This window comes from Colius striatus, chromosome 1, assembly GCF_028858725.1.
Source record: "Colius striatus isolate bColStr4 chromosome 1, bColStr4.1.hap1, whole genome shotgun sequence".
NCBI lineage: Eukaryota > Metazoa > Chordata > Aves > Coliiformes > Coliidae > Colius > Colius striatus.
In genome coordinates this window covers 74,814,241-74,836,681 of record NC_084759.1, presented here as the reverse complement: position 1 = coordinate 74,836,681, position 22,441 = coordinate 74,814,241, and the positions used below count along the sequence as shown (strand labels likewise).

At 38.3% G+C, this 22,441-nt stretch overlaps 1 protein-coding gene across 4 annotated transcripts in view; it reads right to left on the bottom strand.

Annotated features, from left to right (window-relative positions):
- WWC3 (WWC family member 3) overlaps window positions 1-22,441 on the bottom strand; it is a 98,498-nt gene that overhangs the window by 26,931 nt on the left and 49,126 nt on the right. For all 4 annotated transcript variants that reach the window (XM_061998730.1, XM_061998739.1, XM_061998722.1 and 1 more), the window contains exons 6-8: window positions 16,650-16,779; window positions 10,347-10,496; window positions 7,782-7,855 (exon numbers count right to left, since the gene is read on the bottom strand). In XM_061998730.1, coding sequence (XP_061854714.1) covers window positions 7,782-7,855; window positions 10,347-10,496; window positions 16,650-16,779 — 354 coding nt within the window. The remainder of the gene's footprint in view (window positions 1-7,781; window positions 7,856-10,346; window positions 10,497-16,649; window positions 16,780-22,441) is intronic.

The window sequence follows — 22,441 nt, the reverse complement described above, 5'->3', positions numbered from 1 at the left end:
AATAAAGAACTTGGGTATTAAAAAGGAGAATATTTTATCAAGACTTTCAATACTATTTCCTCCTCCTTGCATTAGTAACCAATTCATGCCAATAGCTACTGAAAGCACCATTGTAAGTCAATACGTATAGTCTACTTCATGCCTCAGCTATTGTGCATGAATTCCAGATGCAGCTTCCTGAAGAACACCTCGCCCCATTTACTAAACGTCAGGGCCAGGAAGAGTGAGCAGAGTTGGCATCCCTCCTCTCCCTTACCCAGGCTGCTACACTGTTAAGATTCAGTAAGTAAGCACTCTTGAAGGCACATACAGCTTGACTTTCAAGTGTTCATGCCAAATGAAACAAATGGGGACTCAAGGTCCTTTCACAAGAATTACAGAATTCAGGTTCAATTGAGTTGCCATTGCTTGGCAAACAAGCGTGAATTGCATGAGTCCTGGCAATGTATCCAAGCCACCATGTTCAGCAGCTCTTACACAACCTGTGGATGGAAGATGTGATGCACCTCATGAAGTCTCTGGGTTCTGTTAAACAAGACAGCTGAAAGATTGACCCTCTCCATTTTAACGCTGACAGTAGTTCTATTATCTATTTTTCTAATGCAGGGTGAGCCAAATAAGAAGCTGACCATGGAAGTGAAGAAATGCTAACGCTGGCAACCAGGAAGAGTGAAGTACCAACAGGCAAGAGGGGAAGGTGGGATCCCCCTTTCAGCCCTGGTTAACCACTGAATCTGCTCAACTGTAGAGTAAAACACTACGCCCAACATAAGAAGTTTTAATTATAGAATCCTGAGCTTGCTGACAGCATGTAACTTCCTTTGTGTATGACATTCCAGATTAAAGTTAATTTTTTCCCCTTAATTTCTGTCGTGATAACGCTTTAAAAGTAGGAAGTTGTCATTCAGTAACTTAATTATATTGCTATGAAAGGAAAAAGTACTGCTGTGGACAAGGTTTGTATTACTGAAGAGTTCCAAAATCTGATTAGGTATTTACTTTCATTCCCTTGATGCATTTCAGCAAGCTCTTCTTGTCTCTATTCTTTCCTCGTAAGCAAAGAAAAAGCACTTATAAAAAACTATTTAAGGTAGGAATCTTTTGGGAGAGGAAGGTCAGCACCACAAAGCCAGTTTTCTGCAGCCTGCATTTCCTGCAAATGAGCCATAGATTTGGGGAAATTTTGTTGCTTGCTTTCCACTGAGGACTCACTCTGTATGCCAAGTTATTCCAACCAAGTACCATCGATAAATTTTTAGAAGTATCTCTCCTTGGCTAGAAAATGTCCCTTAAGGATTTTACAGTCTCATTCACTCACTCCTAATTAAAATACCCAAGAAGCCATGTTCAGCTCTCCTAAAAACATAATAAAAAATCCTCTTAAGCATGTTCCCTAATTGCAGTTTGTCTTCTCCCAACACAAGCTCTTCTTCACAAACACAGTAAATGCATGAGTAAGAAATTTAACTGTGCTTGTCCACATCAGATTTTATGCCTGTACTACACCAGCCATTCTCACTGGTAGCATGTTTCAAAAAGGTGGCTGCTTTACAGTTTCAGGTGAATGTATGCACTGAGACTATCTTTAACACTCACTTAAATAAATCAGCGACTTGACATAGATTGCAATTTAAAGGAGAAAAAACCCCAATATTTAAAACCAATATTTATGAAGCCTCTCTGTTTCAAACATGTTTTTTTTCCTACTGGGCATTTTTTAAGATAGTATTTCTGAAATGTAGACACTATAAAAGAGTACTTTTATCTGGCCTATAGCCAGATACTGAGGTCTTTACTGATAGAGCAACTTAACATATTCCTGGGGAAAAAACAGTTAATTTTGAGACATCAACATTCCAGGCATTTTGCCCATTCCCATCCTTGCATAACAAGTGCTGAGGAGCTTGCATTCCTCCCTCGAGTAGGTGGTATCAAATGACTGGTTTCCTAGGTAGGCAGACTGACTTGCTGCTTATTTCAGTATTTAAAATTTTCAAATGGAGGTGAATATAACAGCTCCTGTTAAGCAGAGAAGCAGGAGGGGCACAGATGGGATGACAAAGGTTTAACCTGGTGATCTTAAGTAAACACTAATTCAAAATTACAAACTTGGCCTGAAATGACCATACTGATGTAGCCAGAGTGATACCTAGCCCAAGATAACGTAGACATAGCAGGAGGGTACAGTCAGTAATTCACTACATAGACTATATCATGGGTCAAAGAACCATGTATTTTCAGAATTTATAGCACATCTGAACGGTTATATATCTACACAGCCCACACTGGCCCTCCACCCCACCCCCCCCCCCCGCCAAAACAGGTCAGTCCTCTAGCAAATCTAAAAGATTTTGTGAGCATCTAGAACTTCATTTTCAAGACTACTATCTGAACCCAGCACTAATAAAAGTATACTGCTGAGCTCGAGAAGATGTCAATTTAGAAGAAGTTATTTATTAAATTGCAGCATAAGAAGTCAGATTAAAGTTTTAAAAAGGACCACTTTTTGTGAGATGAAAAAGTCTGATTTACAATTACAATTAATCTTGTGTTTAGATCGTTACTCAGATTATGAACAAGAAAGGTGTCTTGGACAGGGGAATTACAGAATGGTAGTGGTTGGAAGGGACCTCTACAGATCATCTAGTCTAACCCCCCTGCAGAAGCAGGTCAACATAGATCAGGTCACATAGGAATGTGAAGACCTCCAAGGAAGGAGACTCCCCAACCCCACTGGGCAGCCTGTGCCACTGCTCCCTCACCCTCACAGTGAAATAGTTTTTTCTTATGTTTAAGTGGAACTTTTTGTGTTCCAGCTTCATCCCATTACCCCTCGTCCTGTTGCTAGGTACCATCGGAAAAAGGGATGCCTCAACCTCCTGACACCCACCTTTTAGATATTTGTAAATATTAATACAATCCCCACTTAGCCTTCTCTTCTCTAGACTAAACAGCCTCAGTTCCCACAGTCTTTCCTCTTAAGGAAGATGCTCCAGTCCCCTGATCATCTTGGTGGCCCTGCACTGGACTCTCTCCAGCACTTCCCTGTCCCTCTTGAGCTGAGCAGCCCAGAACTGGACACAGGACTCCAGATGAGACCTCACCAGGGCAGAGTAGAAAGGGAGCAAAACTTCCCTTGACCTGCTGGCCACATTCTTCTTGATGTATCCCAGAATCAACATAAATCAGTCCATATTAATTTTTTCCTTAGGCTTATAATTGGACCCAGTTCTCTGCCAATTCAGGGAACATGAAATTCTCCCACCTGCAGGAGGTGGCTGCAGGACTCAAGACACATAATGAATGGTGTAAGAACTTGGTAATTTCTGGTATTTATGGACCCTCTGGAGTGTGGATAATGACTTATATCCAAAGAGGTGAAGGATAGAGAAAGGAGAAGAAAGAAATGGAAAGAACAAGAAGCCGAGGAACTCAGCCAAATGCTCACAAAGTTTCTCCACTGTGTCTACTTTGGCTGTTCCTGCAAGTATGTGCCACTGTGGCTTTGGCAGACAAGACGAGTACGCTCTGTAGAATATCCAGGCTTCCTGGCAGCTTGATTCACTAACAAGGAGGTCTTAAATTGGCTTAAGACACTCATGAAACTTTTAGAGTCCACTGGCATTTTGTGATAAAATTAGGCATTCATCTTTAGGAAAACTGCAAAACCTGCTAAAACCAATAGAAGGGAGGAATTATTATTTTCCTCTCTTCACAGGTAACCTGGTATAATGAACACTTTAAAGACAGATCCAAGAGCACAGCTCAACTCCTTTTATAATCCAAAAGAAAAAAATTATGTTCAAAAACTGATACCGGGAGATTTAGGTTTATCAGACATGCCCAAGTCAGATGTTTATGTGGTATCAAAACAAAATACTTCATCCCTAAATCAGATATTCAGATTAGTTTAGCAGAATAAAGTACACAATTCACTAGAAATTAAGCAATTACATCTTGAAACCTTCCTGAACAAGATTAATTTTAACAGGGGAATACTTGACTATGTTATTGTATCACTACTAGAATGTTGCTGTCAATATCTAACCAACACGTCCTTTGTCACTACAAGCACAAATTGTACTGACGCACTTCTTGCTCTAGTGCTTTTAAGAGACCAAGTAAAAATTAATTTCAATTAGAATACAAGTTTGCAACGCAGTAACTACTTGGCAACTATACTGAAAAAGAAAGAAGTAACATTTTACTAAAGGGAATGTCGAGCATAGCTGAGGAGGAGGTTTTTTCAAGGCTAAAATAAATTTGTTGACAGCCACTGTATGATTGCACCTTTGAATTCAAATTTACAGAAGGTATAAACAAATTACTGTTTTTGCATCCAAATTAGATTAGTTGGTTGAAGATGCTACCATTAGATTGGACTGGACTGTATAAGGTTTTTTTTATAAAAACAATTTTTTTTTTTTAAATCACAATTAAAAACTTGCTTCTTTATTGGTGGGGTCACTTTTCATCTATTGATTAACACACTACACAGGATATGAGGCACTGCAACAATGATATTTCTCTATCATTTGCTAAATATACTTCACATAGTCATTATACTGCACAACTTAAGAACTAGCAAAGAAAAACAGTTTGCTTTTGATTTCTCGTTCTGTGAAACACTCTATTTAGAAAAGTGCTCGAGGGGTACACTTTCCAGTTTGCAAATGCCTTCATGAGAGGTGGTCTCACTGAAATAGCAATTGAAACTGAGAACAGTATTTATCCAGGCAGCTTGGGGCTGTCTGTTCAAAAGGACCGTCCTTCCTCTCTCCCTCCTGCTTCTCTGAAGGGCCACACTGACAGATCTGAGAGAAGAAATTTAATGGAAATAAGGTACAGTTTATTTAAAAATAATGGACAGGGAGAAGAAGAGTAAAGAGCAGAAAGAAGAAAAGGGACTGAGTTGCTTTTCAGGATGATTGGCAAGATAAAAAGTAGAATTTACACTCTCCTCCCACAGCCTTGATCAGACACAGGAGAGAGGAGCTCTTCCCCAGTATGCTGATGTCAGAAGCCACAGCTCACAACATCTGAAATACCCATGGGAAAAATTAAATTGCAAATTATCCAACTTCCTTCCAGTGGGAAACTGAAGCGGGGCCGGGGGGGGAAGCTATGTGAATGTCTTAATTTTTGAAAAGGCAAACCTTTCAGTAGTTGGATTTTTGGAGCAGGACTTAAAATAAAGTTAGCTTTTACAAGGGAGTAGAGCTATTTTGGGAGCATAAGCCGAATTTTCTATCACTGGGTCTCCTCTCCCGAATTCCTCAAGACAGTTCATTCAGAAATCCCAATGCTCCATTTCCTTGCTCAGACACCATATACACAGAACATATTTTTATTTTTACAAACTTCTTTACTACATGTGGAAAATATTCTGTTTGTATCTGGAGCTGTATGATTTTCTAGCACAATACACAAGAGCAACTAAAATGCAAGACACTGCCCTTGAATTTGTAGGGCTTTTTTCCTGCTTTCCTTTAAAGGGAAACAACATACTTTTCTCTGTACAGTGTCTTTTAAGAGTTTGCCTTTAAAATTTGGAAACAGGAGAGTTTGTCTGTTGTACTGATTTGCTATATGTTTGCACACCCTGACTGACAAGCAAGTGATGATAATATACTGCTTTACAGTTCTGACATACTGTAGGATTTTCATTTTCTACTTTGCAGATTTTAATCCATCGCAGCACATTCCGTCACCCACACTATGCAGTAACAGTAGATATTTCACCAGCCAAGGGGGAATGAACACAAAGATATTTAGGAGAGACAAAAGCCCTACAGAAATGCCAGCAAGCTAAGGGGAAGGAATGCATGATAAATGAAGAATGCAACCACAGAGATAACTGGTAGGGGCAAAGAGCTTTGTGCCGTTCCACTCAAAAGCCGAAAGCCGATTACTTCCGTACAACATACTGGGCAGAATAACGCTACTATTTTAAAGCAACTAACATGCTTCTGCTAAGTAACAGACCCTTGTCAGAGCTCCTATCCTGGGACAGTAAAACCGTCCTTACTGCACTTACTATTCTCTAGCTGAAAGGTTGTTTACCCAGACTTTCTACACTAGGGTTTTAACATCAAGCCCCAGCTCACTTCTGATACTCAGAAACACTGCACTCCACTCATAAATAAATATGTTTGGCCTTTCCAGTTTGAGAAATACTTCTGCTACCGAAAAAGAAGAGACATCCAAAAAACATTACCAGTCCATCTTTTTCCAGTAATAATGTAGAAGAACTGTTTTGAAGAACATCCTTCTTTCAATTGTTTTAAAAAAATATGTCAGAAAAGTGGAGTAAAAACATCTACTATCTTCACCACACCAGTGGCTCTGCTGAAATAAACAGTATAAAACTAAATTATATTGTTCTTTCAGCAACTGTCATGAAACCCTAAATTATCACTAGACTATTAAGTGCTAGGGCTTAATCCTGTGACCAAACAGGGCACTGAGAAGTTTTTGTGTTGCACTTTTTTTTCCCCAGTTATTTAACTTGTTTTAGGTAACAGTCACTGGTATTCACATGCAGTATTTTTACAATTCAAACTTTCATTCCTGAAGAAAGAAATCCTGAAGATTGAGCTGTGTATCTCTGATATGCTTGCACCAATTTGATTTTCTTTTGAAGCCTGTATTGTGTCCAAATGTGGGTAAATTTTCCAAGAACAACAAAACAGCAAATTGCCTATAATGCTGCCAGTCCCTGCCAAGACATATGACAGCATTATGGTTTCCCCTAAAGAAAAAGGCACCACAATATGAAAAAAAAAAGAAAAAAAAAAGAGGCAGTATTGAACTTTTTTTTAACCTTTGTTCTAAGAGATGTAAAAATTGCCTAAAGAGACAAAGTTGAAAAGAAAAAGAAAAAACTCCAACTTATAAAAAGCCAAGGTTTTCAAAGTTAACTGTACAGATACTTTTGAGTGTTCTATCAGCACAAACTAAAATAACCGTAAGTGAATAAAATTACTGTGTTCAAGCCATTATTGATAAATACACAGTTGTCCTGAATATGTGGTAAATAGTTTGAAAACAATGTGGTTAAATGAGGATCCAATAAACCACGTTAACATGTTGATTGTTACTCTGATGTGTTACTAATAGACAATGTACTTTAAATAGTGCTAAATAAAAGTAAATTACTTTACAAAGCCATGGAAAAACACTGCAAAGACTGACCTCCACAAAAGAAACACTTATGATAAGCAATTAGATAGAAGAACTCAATAAAGAATTAATTTATTTCATATAATATATTTTTTTTTTAATCAGATTTTTTTCCGATCTCAACATTTATTTTTATGGACTCTTTTCAGCTCCAAACATCTTCAATTTTCTCACAGGAAGTTCTGCATTCTTTCTTCACACTGAGCTCATGATTTCAGTATACTGAACTTCAAACATGTATGCAAAATTCCAAATTTACTGACAGATCAGGCTCATAAGTGTAAATTTAAAGATGGTTTATATGGAGGTTTGAGAAGAAGGGGGGGGGAAAATGTAAACCAGTTCAATTGAACTACTGTAATTTTGTGTTTATAGAAGCACAGAACAAGGCTGACATTTACCTTTATCTCTGTAAACAAATATAATAATTTTATGATTCTTATGTTTACTTAAGCTTTTATTATCTGTTAACTACTCAATAGTAGGCAAATCAGCCTTCCGAAAGAAATGTCACAGCTAGGAAGCTGGTTCTGGTTCTACTTTGAAAACTTTAATCACAAGAGTGAAAAATAAAAACCAACAAGTTTATCTTTAATTACCGTTTCTTGGCTTCTTCATATTGCCAGTTCAGTCTCACTTTGTCCACAAGTCTTGTTTTGTCATCAAACCCACACTTTTGTAGAGTTGAAGAGCAAGGAGAGAGGCGGAAAAAAAGACAGAAAAATGAGAATTTTAAAACACTGTCACAATAAATAGATAATTTTGTCACTTAGTGGACTCACTAAAAACCTCAACACTTTAAATAATAATCAAAGTAAATGTTATGCTTTAGAAATACAGTACTCATTTATTACTAGTACAGAACATAAACGAGCCCTTTCCATAAACTGTGGTACTAGAAATCAAAGGTTAGCAAATATGATGATTGATGAATGGTCAAAGTTTTTCAACTTCATACAAGCGTAAAACATCAGCATTTTAATCACTACATTTAACTACCTGATACAGCTATTTCATGAATAGTTTAATTAGAAGTTTAGATTTACATTGTGATGTGTTACCCACCACAGAGAACATTAGTGCCTTTTAAACACTACTACAGTAACATCACCTGATCCTGAAACCAACTGTAAAATGTGCATTTATGCTACAACTCCTACTGTATACAGTCCAGTTCCCACAGCAACTTCCCTCCATCTTAGGGCATCAGCAGTTCCCGTCTTCAGAAGTCTGTATACAGTCTAGTAATTAAAGCCCAAGTTTTTAAGTCCATTGCTTCACTTCTGGATTTCTCATCTCACCACTGTTTTTGCTTTCTTCATTATCATACATGTAAAAAATCCACCTCTTTTTTTATACAAATTCTACTAATAATAATTCAGGAAAACAACATAACTATGTAATTTTATTTTCCTAACAAAAAAAATCTATAACCGATAACCACAATTCTCAGACTGTACTTAGGCTGTCTTGGGTGGCAGTTAATGTATATTTTGAGTGAGAAAACTCTATGTTCCTTCTGGTAATTCGTTTTAGAATTCAATAATCACATCCACTATCAGTCCAAAAAATGACATCCCAAAGGTATCATCTACCTAATACACTGAAAGACAGTCTAGTGTTAGCTAAGTTTTCTTAGAAGCTTTAGGAGTGTATCTTAAAAACACAGACTTCTTCTGTGGAGGCCCTCTGGAGACATCCAACTTGGCAACTAGTCAGCAGTGAAAGAAGACAATAGAGGAGAAATGGGATGACAAAAGCCTACAACTAGAAAGTTACATAATTCAATAAAAATTTCAAACCAAAAGTGGAGTAACATGCAAACGATAGCACTAACAAACTACTAACAGGTTGCTTTGTTATCTGTCTCATCCACAGAGGCAAATGTTTTATTGAAGAACAGCTCTGTGTGAGTGCACCCGGACTGCGTGAGGAGCAGCCATGGCACAGGCTGTGCTGGAGAGCCTGTGGGCCCCAGAGGCCCACAGAGGAGGCGGAGAGGAGCTGCAGACATCAAGATGAACACATGTCAGAGCAGCCTGTGAAGGGCTGCCCGGCCTGTGAGGGACCCTGTGCTGGAGCAGGAGGGCTGGCGAGGAGCCCATCTGCCCTGAGGAGAGACAAATAGCAGGAGCCATTGGGAAAAGGACTAACTGAAATCCCCGTTCCCTGTCCCCGAGTCATTCAAGGGGGGAGGAGGTAAAGACATTGGGATTAGAGCTCTGAGATAGGGAAAAGGGAAGAGGTGGAGAGAAGGTGGTCTTAAAGGGCTGGTTGTGCTACTCGGCATTGTGCCACTCCGTGTTGTTTTCTGTTACGCTTTTGGGGTTTATGTTTTTGGTCGGAGGTTGATTAAATTATTTTATGTTTTCTTCCCCCAAGTTGAGTAGTCTTGTCTGCTTTGTCTTGGACCCTAAGTGGCAACTGAGCCCTCCCTGTCCTTAGGGGGTTCCAAAGGCCCTTGGTATTTATAGCTGATGGCAGTCCTTTGTTCCTAGCTGGGCCTACACCAAGAAAGTTTTCAAGAAAAACAGTTTGAAACTAAATAGTTCCCTTGACTCTGACAAAGGTACAGAAATGAGAAATGTACCCTACATCTTTGATGTATGTGAGCATGATAAAACCAAGATTTTTTAAAAACGTATACAACATCTGTCACTACTCTGCCAGATTACTAACAGCTCACATTGTTGCACAATCATGTCTCTACTGCCACTTCAAGCTGGCTAAAACGTTGTCTTCCTTCCTGCATCATTACAAGTTTCACTAAGAGCTGGTGACACAAAGAGCAGAGGTCCATGGACACCTCAGCAACAGCTGCTCCTCAGAGATGAGCCTGCAGTCACCAAACTGATGATGTGAGAAGGGCTGTGCCAAGTTGGCTCAGTCTGAAAGCTCATTTTACCCACCCCGATCTGTAAGAGCACATTGCTCCATCCATGTGCATGCTCAAGTAGAACCACAAAGCCGATCACTCATGAGCATCACTCACACATTGTGGAAACAATAAGCAAATGCAACTCCCTTGCCACCAACAATGCTTTGGATTTTTTGTTCTGCTACAGCTAACACACTCTTAAACTAAACCAGGAAATAACAGTGTATCACTATACTACAAAAGTAGCTTATTTTCTGCAGCAAATGCCTTGAATAGGAACACATACCTCTCCAGTGATGTCAGTCTGAGAACAAGCATCGCAGTGTTGTTGAGGTAAACAGGAGTCACTGAGTGAACTAGAATTGTGCTGGAGATCCTGCAGGGAATCTGTAATACAACAGCTATTCCTGAATCCATCCGTTAACTTGGCCAAGCTCTAGTGGAAGAGATTTTTAAAAATTAGAGAAATGTTTATTTTTCTAATTCTTTTATTAATAAAAAAAACATAAAAAATATATTTTAGAAATATAACCAGCAACTTGCCTATAAAGAGCTATTTCCAGAAAGTAAAAGTAAAATTGTAGTATTAATAATATGCAGAAGTTTTGTTTGGAAATAAACTTCTCCATTTAAAAGGTGCATCTAAGAGTCGACAGATTTTAACTTACTGTACATCTGTGGATGTTTTTACTTTTCTATGGCTTACAGTTCTTTAGATCTAGCAGATGTCAACCTTCAGGTTCGCCAATAGGGAAGACAAATGTGATTCACCTGCCCTTTTGCCATCTTCTGCACAGGTTACATTCCTTAGCCACTACTGCTATCACACATTCAACTCAATGAATACCTTGTATTGATGGTAGTATCATGACAGCTGATTTCACCCTTGTGCTCTCCTACCCAAGATTCACATAGTTAAGACATATTTTTCACCTTGGGTTAGGCAAGGCATCTCTGAGACATCTAAACAATGACATAAACTGCTCACAACAGAGACCTCAAGCAGTCTTGAAGGGGAAAGGAGAGCAAGACAGAATTGCACAGATCAGTGACAATAACTTGTTTTACAATACAAGCTTGGTTGGCAGGCTCTTAAAATTCCTTCAAAAAAGATAGAACTGTTAACACCACTTATTTTCTGATTGAACATTCTCCCTTTCTCAAGAATTAACAGGTAATGTAGTATCAATAAGAACTACAGATAATGTAGTATCAATAACAAAACCACTGTGCAGGCCATCATTTATGCTCCAGCAAGAAGGGTTAGACTAGATGATTTTTCAAGGTCCGTTCAAACCCTTAAGACTCCAATTGTGAGACCCTAAGCATTATGCATCAAAAGAACATTAAAAAAAACCCCTACCACATTAAAAACATTAAATTCCATCCCTCACCAGAAGATAAAGGACAATCAAATTATACAGAAAAAAAAAAATCAGATTTGAAGAGTTGCATCAATTTATAAATCATAATATAATCAAACCATTTGATTCTAAAAATACACATAAAGAACTCACAGAACCACTTACTCCAGTGTCTAAACTACAGAATCACAGACAAATCTGAAGCAGTGTATTTGGAAAAAGCTGGTCCTCAGTGGCTCTGACAACTGGTCATTTGCAACAAGCCCCATTTATTGTTCATATCCCATTACCAGATTTCTCGGTCTTTCAAAGTGCACTTTAAAAAGGATAGGACATCAATGCTGCCTTTTCTTACAACAAAATCAACCAACGGAGTCAAGAAGATGAATCTATGTGGCAGCAACAAGTTGCTGCTCACAGGAAGACCAAGGCCACCTTAAAGGTCAAGGGGTCTGGTTTTGAAGCCTAGAAAGCTTCCACAGGAGCTGCAGAGCAGGTCAGAAACTAGCCAGAAAAAAATAGCTTTTACTGGTGGACTCTTTTTCCATCATATATGGCCCACCACACATGGTCCATCCTTCTGCTCTCATTTTATCTCCCTCAGGCCCACCTACACTAGAGTTGAAAGAGAGGGAGAATACCCAAACTGGTGCAGGATGAAGGAAGGACTAGACTCCCTAACCACAGAGTGGGGGGCCTGTGCTCCTCCCTGCCGCTCCCCCCGAGTCACATACACTGTTTTCTTCCCATTAGGGAACAGCAGGGAGAGACATGCCACATGTTGGAAAGCAGAAGTTGCTCCCTCTTCAGTCTCCATCTGCTGGCACTACCAGGGTCTGAGTAGGCTGGGATTTTGTACCCAGTATTGGCAGGGACAGAGGGGAGCACAGAGCAATGTTAGATATGCCAGCAGTGGGACAAGGCTACCACTACTTGCCTCCAGAAGCTCAATTTTGTTTTGGGTCCACCAAAAAAGCCAGTTCTTCTGCCACCTCCCAATTGAACTGTGCCATCTCAGTATAAATGACAAACAAAAATAGTTTCTTCTCACTCCTGAGACAGCAAAATTTCACTTCAAGCTATGTTGCCAAGACGTCTCCAGCTATCCCTTTATCCTCTAAGACTTGCTGCAAAATGAATTGCTCCACAACATGGCAAAAGGAAAACCAGAGTGTCTTCCACTTTATGAAACTGAAAATTGCAGACTCCTGTCTCTTTTCTTCAAAACTCACTGGAAACAATCCAGTTCTGTCAGGCTCTTGCTGTATGGAGATCAAGATGGATCTCTAATGGGCTTATAACATGGAAATAATAATTTAAAACCATAACTAGAGAAACATCAAACATCTAACATCCACTTTCCAGTACAGCAAAGCCAGTGACGTGAACAAACCTGAGGATTCAGAAAGCCTGAGGTTTCTCCCAAAGAAGCTGTGCCTCACCTGACACCTTTGGCTAATACATATTACATTACAGGCGTACATACCACCAAAGATCCTGATGCCAGAACTTAAATCCAAGGTTCAGTCCCTATTTCAGCCACTTCATTTTACACTCCTGGTGCACTCCTGATGACCTCCAGCTTCTCCTAGGCAGGTAATGAAGGGCTGCTTGACTGCTGGCCAGGCTTCCTACTTAGGCAGAGTTGCTGAACCCCAGATACTACTTCAAAATTACTTAGCATTTGGCTGGTGGCAACCACCAAGTAGCATCACCTTAACTTACATCTATAGGTGACTACACTCTAGGTTCAGCATATATGCTTTGAGTCCTTCTAATTGGATAAGTGAAAGTACAGCCTACAGCAACCCTAATGTGGAAAATTACAATCTTAGCATAGTTTTAGATAGAAACAATTTACATGAACTTCTAGGTGTAATATCCTCCCCAGCTACATGGAGGAACCCATCTTTCACCTCGGGTTTATAGGTTGTTTATGGCAATCCCATAGAGACTGGCAGACCAACCTATCACATGGATGTGAAGTTCCAGGCACATCAGCCAAGGCCTACCCAAAAAGAGAGGATAAAGCACTGTCATTTCATCATTGTCTGTTGCAATCTGATTTGGGAGCTCTGTCACACATACAATTTCAGCACAGTTTCCATCTAACCAATTTAGCCTATTTAACTGGCAAAGAAAAGAAAAAAAAAAAGAAAGAAAAAAACCACAAAAATCACAAAACCACCAAACTCTAATGCTTCCTAAGATTGAAGGGCAACATTTAAAAAACTTTTGCATGTACTGGAACCAAAACATAAGTAGGAAAGGGATGGGGGGGGTGAGGAGCAGACACACAAACACACATACACATGCTGCTTTCAGGAACCAAACCACGCACCTTGATGACTCAATCTTAGATTAAAAGTTCGCCCACTTTTTTGGAGCGGTGACACCGCATATTTGGCTTTACTTGTAACCACAGCACCCAGTTTAAATCTGACCACCCTCTCCTTCACTGGTAAGCTTTCTCTCCCACACAACTCAATTCAATTATCATATTTCTTTAACAGCTATAATTTTCCAAGCACCTACACAAGACTGAGTCACTTCTACTATGTTTAGTTCTGTTGCTTGCACTGGTCAGATTTGAATTAAGAAATAGTAAGACATCGTCTAGTTCCTTTCTCCGAAATAAATCTCCATCCGTTTGTACAATACTTTAAACTCCTCTATAAACAGTTCTCAAAAGTTTTTCATAAGAAACTTTGTCTTACAAACAATACTCTTAAAATATAGCAATTTTAAGGACAAAACAATTAGAAAAACTATAAAAAATCAGAAATTAGATTCTGAACTCATTAGGTAGATACTTAAGATAGACTCATACTTGTTTGACAAAGCGAAATAAATCTGTAACAATAACCTTCCACTAATTATAAAAAAGCAAACCACACCACAGTTTGGTGACAACAACAATTTAATTTTTTTGGTCAGAATTTTTAAAAATATGTCAGACAGAAAGCTAAATGTTTCTGCAGAGCACAATAAATTGTCAGAAACCCACATGTTTTTTTACAGTTGTCAAACTGGTAAACTGTGGCATATAATCCCTTATTACAATTGCAACAAAACTTGCAGAATTGTTTTGCATGCCAGGCCACAGTGTGGAACAAGGATTTTCTACACAGAGACTAGTATAATGGATGCTATCACAACAGATTGTTTTTAATTACAAAAATAATACCTCCTAGACTGATATTTCCAGTATGTCATGTAGACCAACGGAGAAGGATGGCAACACTTTGTTTTTGCTTGATGAATACAAGTGTATGGAACTGAATAGGCTGCATCTGGAAGTGCTCAGAGAGTTGGTTAATGTCGTCAGCAAGAGCACTCTCTAGCCTTTTTGATGGGGCAAGGAGACTGAAGGGATTCCTGACAGCTGGAGGAAAGCAGAAAGACCAAGAGCACCTTACAGGACTCCTGAGGCTAGTCAGCCTCACTTTTGCTCTTTGAGAGAATCAAGAAATATTTGCTCTAGGATCACTTTCCTGGGAAGGGGACTTTCAGGGAAGGGGACTGAAGACATGCAGATGTGGTGCTTACAGATGTGGTTTAGCAGTGGACATAGCAGTGTGAGTTTAACAGTTGGACTTGATCTTAAATGTCTTTCCCAACCTACATGATTTTATGAATCTATTATCTTTGCTTCTGTTTTGTGCAACCTCTGCATTCTGATGCCACTAGCATTTCCCAACGCTTGGTGCTAAGATTGATCCTAGACTTCTAACTCCCTCAACTCTGTATTTAAAGAAACTGAAAATGCACTTAAAGTTGCTTTAACAGATAACAATTTTTAAGGCATCTCAATGTTTACAGATGGATTTATTACCATTGAAGATTGAAAATGTAAGGAAAAGGGGAAAACCAAAAATCTAGTGGGGGCCAGTAGTTAATCTGCTCCAAGGTCTTTAAATTACCAGTTAAGTTTCCTAAAATGTGCGTCATTGCATTCATGAAGAACTGCCTTTCTAATCATTTCTTGCTAGCCAGGCATGTGGAAGACTGAGAATCACTTTAAAACCTGGCCAACACAAAATATCAAATATGTTAAGACTTGCCAAGGCAGAAACTTTTCATAGTGACTTAAGTGTTCTGTCTACTTGAACAAGGATTTGTGGTCTATCAGCTGACCTTTGGGTAATGCTTTGGAGACTGAATAATGGTATAACTATGAAATAAAATATATGTAGACAAGCTACCTGTATAATTTAACAATTAAAAACCAAAACAAAAAACCAAACAAAATCAAACAAACAACACATAAACAATGATGAAATAATGAAAAGAAAATGTTGGCGTGGCAATATTCATTTAGTGTGATCACAAAGCTTTAGGTAACAAAGATACATTTTCCATATAGCTGTTTGAAGACTGTGTGAGAGAGTTGTCCTTGCCACTCTTTCCTATCTGCAGCCTATTTGGGCAAGTCTACAGTGAAGTCCCTGTGATGGCTTTGATCAAGCTCCCATCGCATTAATAACTCAGACACAACTGAGAGCTCAGAGGAAGATTCAGAATTCATTCAAAGTTTGATCACAATTTAGGCACATATCTCCCTTCCATCTTCATGCTCTGACTCATAAAATAATTTAAAGCTTGCATGACAGTTTCTATATACACTGTATTTAATCATACTCTTTGAGGGGTTTGTGAGAACATCTGAACTTAACATGTCTCGATTGTTTGGGGCCAAAAAAGGAGAACTGCCGAACTGTGGCACAGTGGTATAGAGATGCAGTTTTGTGAAATGCTCAGAAAAGAAAAAACACAGTGGTCAACTCGTAAACATTTTAGCACAGGGATTCTCAGTCCCACTTCATTATAGGTAATTCAAAGAGACATTAAACAAAATGAAAAACAAATACCATAAACCTGAAAGTTTTGTTGTTTGGGTTTTTTTTAAGCAGCATAATTACTTCATAGCACTTTGTTATAGTCATCAGTAAAGGAAAGATACCTTTTTTTTTCAATTGATCTAAACATAAGGATAGCACATTATCTAAGACAAAAGTATGAAACGCATATGAAGTGTTCACAAAATAGGCAATGACTACTTACCTCCTTCAAGCTGTCTGCTATTGGCAATTATATAACAGAAAAATCAATGTACACCACTCCACTTTCTTATTTAAATTCTAACTCCAACACAATCACAAACAAGAAAATGGAGGCAGGTTATTACTTTTTCTCAGCTATTTGCTCAGTAGCTTATTTATTACCTGCATAAGGTCCTGCCTTTCTTTTTCGCCTGTGCATATCGCTTTCTTTATGGTTCGAAGTTCACTCATTATAGCTTGTGCTTCATCCAGTCTGTAATTTGTATGAGCACTTGACATCTTACGATCAATCCTGTTGAAAAGATTGACAGTCAGGAATCTTCACATAATTAGAAAGCAGAGAGATGTTTTAAGACCTCTTGTTTATTCATGTACCACTTTATTTCCAGGAATAAAATGATACTCTACTTGGAATTAGCACAGCACTCAGAGCCAAGTACACTCTAAAGACAAAGCAATGCAATTATCTACCCAGGTCCTGCAGTACCAACAAATTTCCTTTGTTTAATGTCCTAATAGAGACCCTACTTACAGGCAATGTCCGTGGACTATTTCATGCAAGAAAAGTAAAATCAACGTAAAGCTAACCTACATGGTAATAACTTAAAATATAAAGATGTTAGCAATCTAGCTGTCACATTTGCCATACAACACTAAACACAGCAACATCTCTTCCAGAACTTCTATCTGATCTTGCTTTAAAAGTTTTTAACAAAGGTGCTTCATTTTCTTGGGAAGAAATTTTAAATTCCTAAAATTTTATTAGAAATGCTTTCCTGCCATTACAGGCATCTTTTCTAGAAGACATCACTGTCTAAGGAACATCATCACTGCACCGAGGAACATCAAATGGAAACATCCCAGAAAATTTCAATGGCAAGCTTAGCAAGTAGGAAGAGCACTACTCACTACATCAGGCTGAAGTAGTACTAACATAACATCTTGACATAAAAATCTCTCATCTTGAGTGGGACATTCACTGTCTCAAGTTTTCAACTTTTTTTCCTGACAGTTCACAATAATAAACAGTAACTGATCAGGACACAGAAGCCTAGTCCAGTGTACCATCTTGATAATCTGCTTTGATGTATAGATAAAGAACAAGACCAGAGACTCTGCATAACTTACAAGAAGAATCGTTTGGTCTTGAATATATAATAAACAGCTATGGAATTTTAACAGGCTACTCACAGCAATTGGTGAAAATTGTGTTACATTCCTTTTCAAATATGAAAACCTCCATTTTTCTGTTAATCTAGCACAGAAACTCGGTATATGGAAAAAAGGTGATACGTATAACAGTCCCTAAGCCAATGCTAAGAATAATCATCTCCAGGAAATGGTGCCTCTGGGTAACAGAATTAAAGATAAAACATACATTGGTCATTACACAGTATATCAGTTTATAAAAAGATACACATATATGCCATACATATGACAAGAATATTCAAATTCTATTTAAAATATTGAGAATAACAGAAAGTTTCAAGTTTATATTAAGCTGAGTGTCAACCATGCTCACTCGATATGTTCTGCCAGTTACAAAATCAGTGAAATTCCACTTGAAGCAGAGTATTTGCTTTAAAATTAAAATATAAAAATGAATAATCCTACAGTTTTCTTGTGCAGCTTAAAACATTAAGGAAAAGAAATGTAGGTTGAGTTTCTATGGTTTTGGCTTTTTTGACAGTTCATGCTTCAAAAGACAATGCAAAACTATGAACCTCAAGCTTTCTACTTAAATACAATTTTCCCCATGTTGCATAAATAAATATTTCAGACTTTATGATTTCTGGTTCACAAACAAGAAAGGACTTAAATCTTATCTGGATTGCAGTTAGCAGTTTTTGTTTGGTTGGTTTAGTTTTCCTTTCAAGATGTTTACTTGAATTTTCACTAATTTTTAGTTAAAAAACTGAATTAGATAAAACCACGGTAAAACAACTAATCCAATTCATTAAAAGTAGTTTTATCCGAAGGCTACCTTAATGTTAAGAACATAGATTCCACTCAAACGTTAGACCCAAAAATGCCTCCTGCACAACCACTCATTATACCATCTGCCAGGTCCAAGGTGGCATTTCAGGAAAAGGAAATTATTTAATTTCAACCAGATTTTTGTTCAGTTACCCACATATTCATGTTCCTGGACATCACTTTGGAGCCCAAATTACGAACTGATATTTGTTTAAGGAAAGAATTAGAATGGTTTCTACTGCCAGAAATACTTGGGCTTAAATCAGTATTGCTGTCAAAATCAAACTGATTTAAGCATCTTAGAAAACTCCTTGTTATTTATCGTCTGCCTTTTTTGCTTTTACTCCTCTCATAACACTCTAGTTTTGAAAGCCACAAAGCTAAACAGGAATCCTCCATTTTATTAATGGAAAATAGCATGATACAAACACAGCTTAGACCTTTATATGAATAGAAACAGCATTCAACTAATACATAGAACTATGAATAAACTATACATTTTCTGAGGAAGCTCTTTCTGGGATACACTATTAATACACTGGCAACAGGTTCAGTCCTGTAGGACAGTTTCTGTGCTCCTCTGTTCTCCTCCACGTCTTCACGTATGCAAGGTCTCTTTACACCAAAGCACGGGTCTGTTACTGACTTACGATCTATTTTTAAAGCTTTTGTCAGATCTCATATCCTCTAAACTAGTCTGTAGCAACAAATTGTTCAGTCAGTCCTAATTCCCCGTCTCTCCCAACTTCTCTCAGCATTCACTCCTCTCTCACAGCCAGCTGGCCCAGTTTTCATTTCCTTTGTTGCTAAAGGCTTTCTTCCTCCAAAATTCCTGCCGGCAAGCAGAAGGATCACTGAAAACACAGGGGAGGAGTAACTGCTCCTCTTTTTCAGTCCCTACCACCAGGTCAGAGGAAGGAGTCTGTTCCAGGAAAGGCTCATCTTTAACCCTGGAACTCTGGACTGTGACAGGAACAGCCAAAGGTTGGGAAAAAGGCACCTGTGGAGACCAAGGAACACTATCATGCAGTGTGGGATATTTGCAGGTTATAAATGGTGACCTCCAGACAGTCTCCAATGGGCAAGGGCAGACTGTGATGTCCAAAGGCTTATTACAACATTGCCAAATTTGGATGAAACTATAGAAAACATAGCCTTAAAAAAAAAGCTGCAGTACTACAGAGTTTCAAATTCTGACTGTACTGGAGTTGTAAAAGTATTAAAGAAACTCTCAAACCTCTTCTCCCCCAAAGAGAATCCCACTTTTCTCTTGTGCGGTATTTTTATTATGTTTCAGTTATGGGTCTTTTTTTTTATAATTCTCCTGAATGACGGCTAAGCCAATTTACTAAAATTAAAAAGAACAGAAAACAAAATACAGTCCAAGGCAGACACGGTAAGTGGAAAATGTCAATGCAAGAGATTTGCATTTAACAAAGGCATCTGAATCAAACAGTAACATGAAATGATGGAAATACACCAAGCAATCTGTCCACCCTCACCATAAAATTTGTCTTTTCTCTGAGACATATAACTCAGCAGAGGTTGCATGAGGGGCCACATAGCAGTATGTTCTGATACCTGCTCATAATGCCATTCTAGTCCAATTTATAAAGCAAACATTCAGTCAGAAGTAAAGCCCAAAGTGTGACAGTTTCTAATATTGTTCTTGGCTTGTATTTGAAATAAGGCAAAGAACATGCTTTTTAAAATGCTGAACAGGATGCCTGCCATTCTCAGTTTGTCATTTACTTGAAGATTTGACCTAGCAAAAGGATGAAAATTATGCAGATCAAAAATTTATAAAAGTTAACAAAAGAAGGAAATGTCTGATATGTATGAAACTTTTAATAAAGAAAAAAATATGCATCAGCTTTTCTGTTTTGAAGAAGGAGCAATGAGTTTCTTTTTAGAGAATATCCTTATTGGTAAATATGCAAAAACTAAAATAGTTCAGCTTTGACACTTGAGTGATGCTACTCTACCAACAAAGACAATGAGTAGGGGAGAGATGGCCCCAGAGCAACCTGGAACACAGTTAAGCTTTTAGCCTCATTTGTCTGCTGACTACAGGAGGGGGTTAGAGAAACTTCTCTCTTCAGTTGTTCGTGCAAGTACTCACCAAGTTGGCTCACTTCCTACTAGAAGCAAAATACTCAAAAGAAAGTATGTATCTCACCAGAAAGGCAATTAAAGAACTCCTTTAAAAACACAAAACAAAAACCCACAAACCTCAGGTTTAAAAGTGAAGAAGTCACTGCAGAGGGCAGAGCTCAGCATGGCACAAACACTGACACTAACATGCTGCACGGGGAAAAATGTTCACCCCAGCTTCAGCAAGCAAAATCAAATGTCATCCAGGGCACTTAATGAGACAGAAAGTGATTGTAACAACAGCAGTAGGAAGCAGCACTGAAGCACTAAATTTTCGTGGCAGAACTTTTAATCTAGATTATTAGAGTGACCACTGACTACTTAGATATGCTTTAAAGCAAATTCTCTCCTGAATTTGCCTATAACCCCCATCCAGGAGTATGGGCAACTTCACTTGGGCTAAAATCCAAGACTAACATTTGTATTCTTAATCATTTGCAGACTTTACTTTTCAAAAAGTTGCACTGCTTTGCTGGATTACTTTAAATGAATTATATTAATTAAAACAACCTTGAGTTTCAATTGATCTTCAAATATTTTCATCAACCTAGTCAAGTGGTTAGTCCTTTTCTAAAACAATTGAACCTATATCCTTAAAATAACCCAATAATCAAGAGAAGGAAAAGTCAAAAAAACAAGGGAATTCTTACTCAGTTAAAGAAAGCGATTGAGAGTCTTAAGAAAAAACTTTACTTCTGCTACTGCTTACATATCTGGACCTCATCCTAAAATGTTGACTATACTTAAAATATTTGCTATTTCAGTATATTAAGTGCTTTCTTTTACTAATTTTCAGTTAATACCACACATTAACAATTCCCTAAACTACTTGTAAATGCTTCATGTAGTCAGTAATAATATATTTGTCTGAAAATGATTATATCTCCAGATGAAGGATTTTAGCTGAACAAATCTTCTTCTCCAAAGCTTTTAAAATTAATTATAAAACAAAAGAACCCTATAAGCTTTAAAAAACTAAATCAAAACTTAAGAACCCACCAAAACAGCGTGAAATGTATGGGATACTCCCACTCCTCTAGAAGTAAAATTTTATTATCTCTATATCATTTTCTTAATAGCAATCAAAATTGGAAAATAAGTAACCTAATTGCTCCAGGATCCCTAGTCTTTTGCCAGAATTCCTAAAGTGAAAGTGTGCATCCATGCTTTGTAGCACCAAAACAATCTAAATCTTCAAAGTATTTCCACAGATACTGTACTTCTACACTGAAAAAGTCATCAGACATGCAACAGTTCCAACATTTTCAGGAAGTTCCTGCATTAGGCAGTTCGTTCACATGCATGCTGAAAAAAGGCCAAGATTGTTAAATGCATGGCCACATGTCTAAGGCAAATCCAAGAGCAGTTCAACAGATGGTCTACTCCTTGGCCTTGCAGAACAGATCTGGTAGTCACAATACTCTGCATTTATCTGCCATCTTCTCCATGTCCTGGCCATCTCTCCCTAGCCCTCTGGGCATCTTGCCTATGTGCTAAATGTCTAGTCTGCACTAAGCAGTGCAAAGACGGAAGTCACTCAGTTCCCATCTGATGGCCTGCAGGAAGAGTGGCAGAGAGAGGGGTCACCACAACAGGTCACAACCTTTGCCGTCAGTGAGCAGAAAGGAAATAGCACAGGCTGCCTAACAGCCCAGAGAGCAGCAGCAAACTGTCCCTAGCTATCTTTCCTCACAGGGACAAGAAAAGGAGTCACTTTTACATGCACTCATTCTACACACATGAAACAAAATCCAAGGTCTTGCAGGACAGCAGATTTCCAGTGAATCAGCTACCCAGTGCAAAATGAGATGGCCTGATCATCG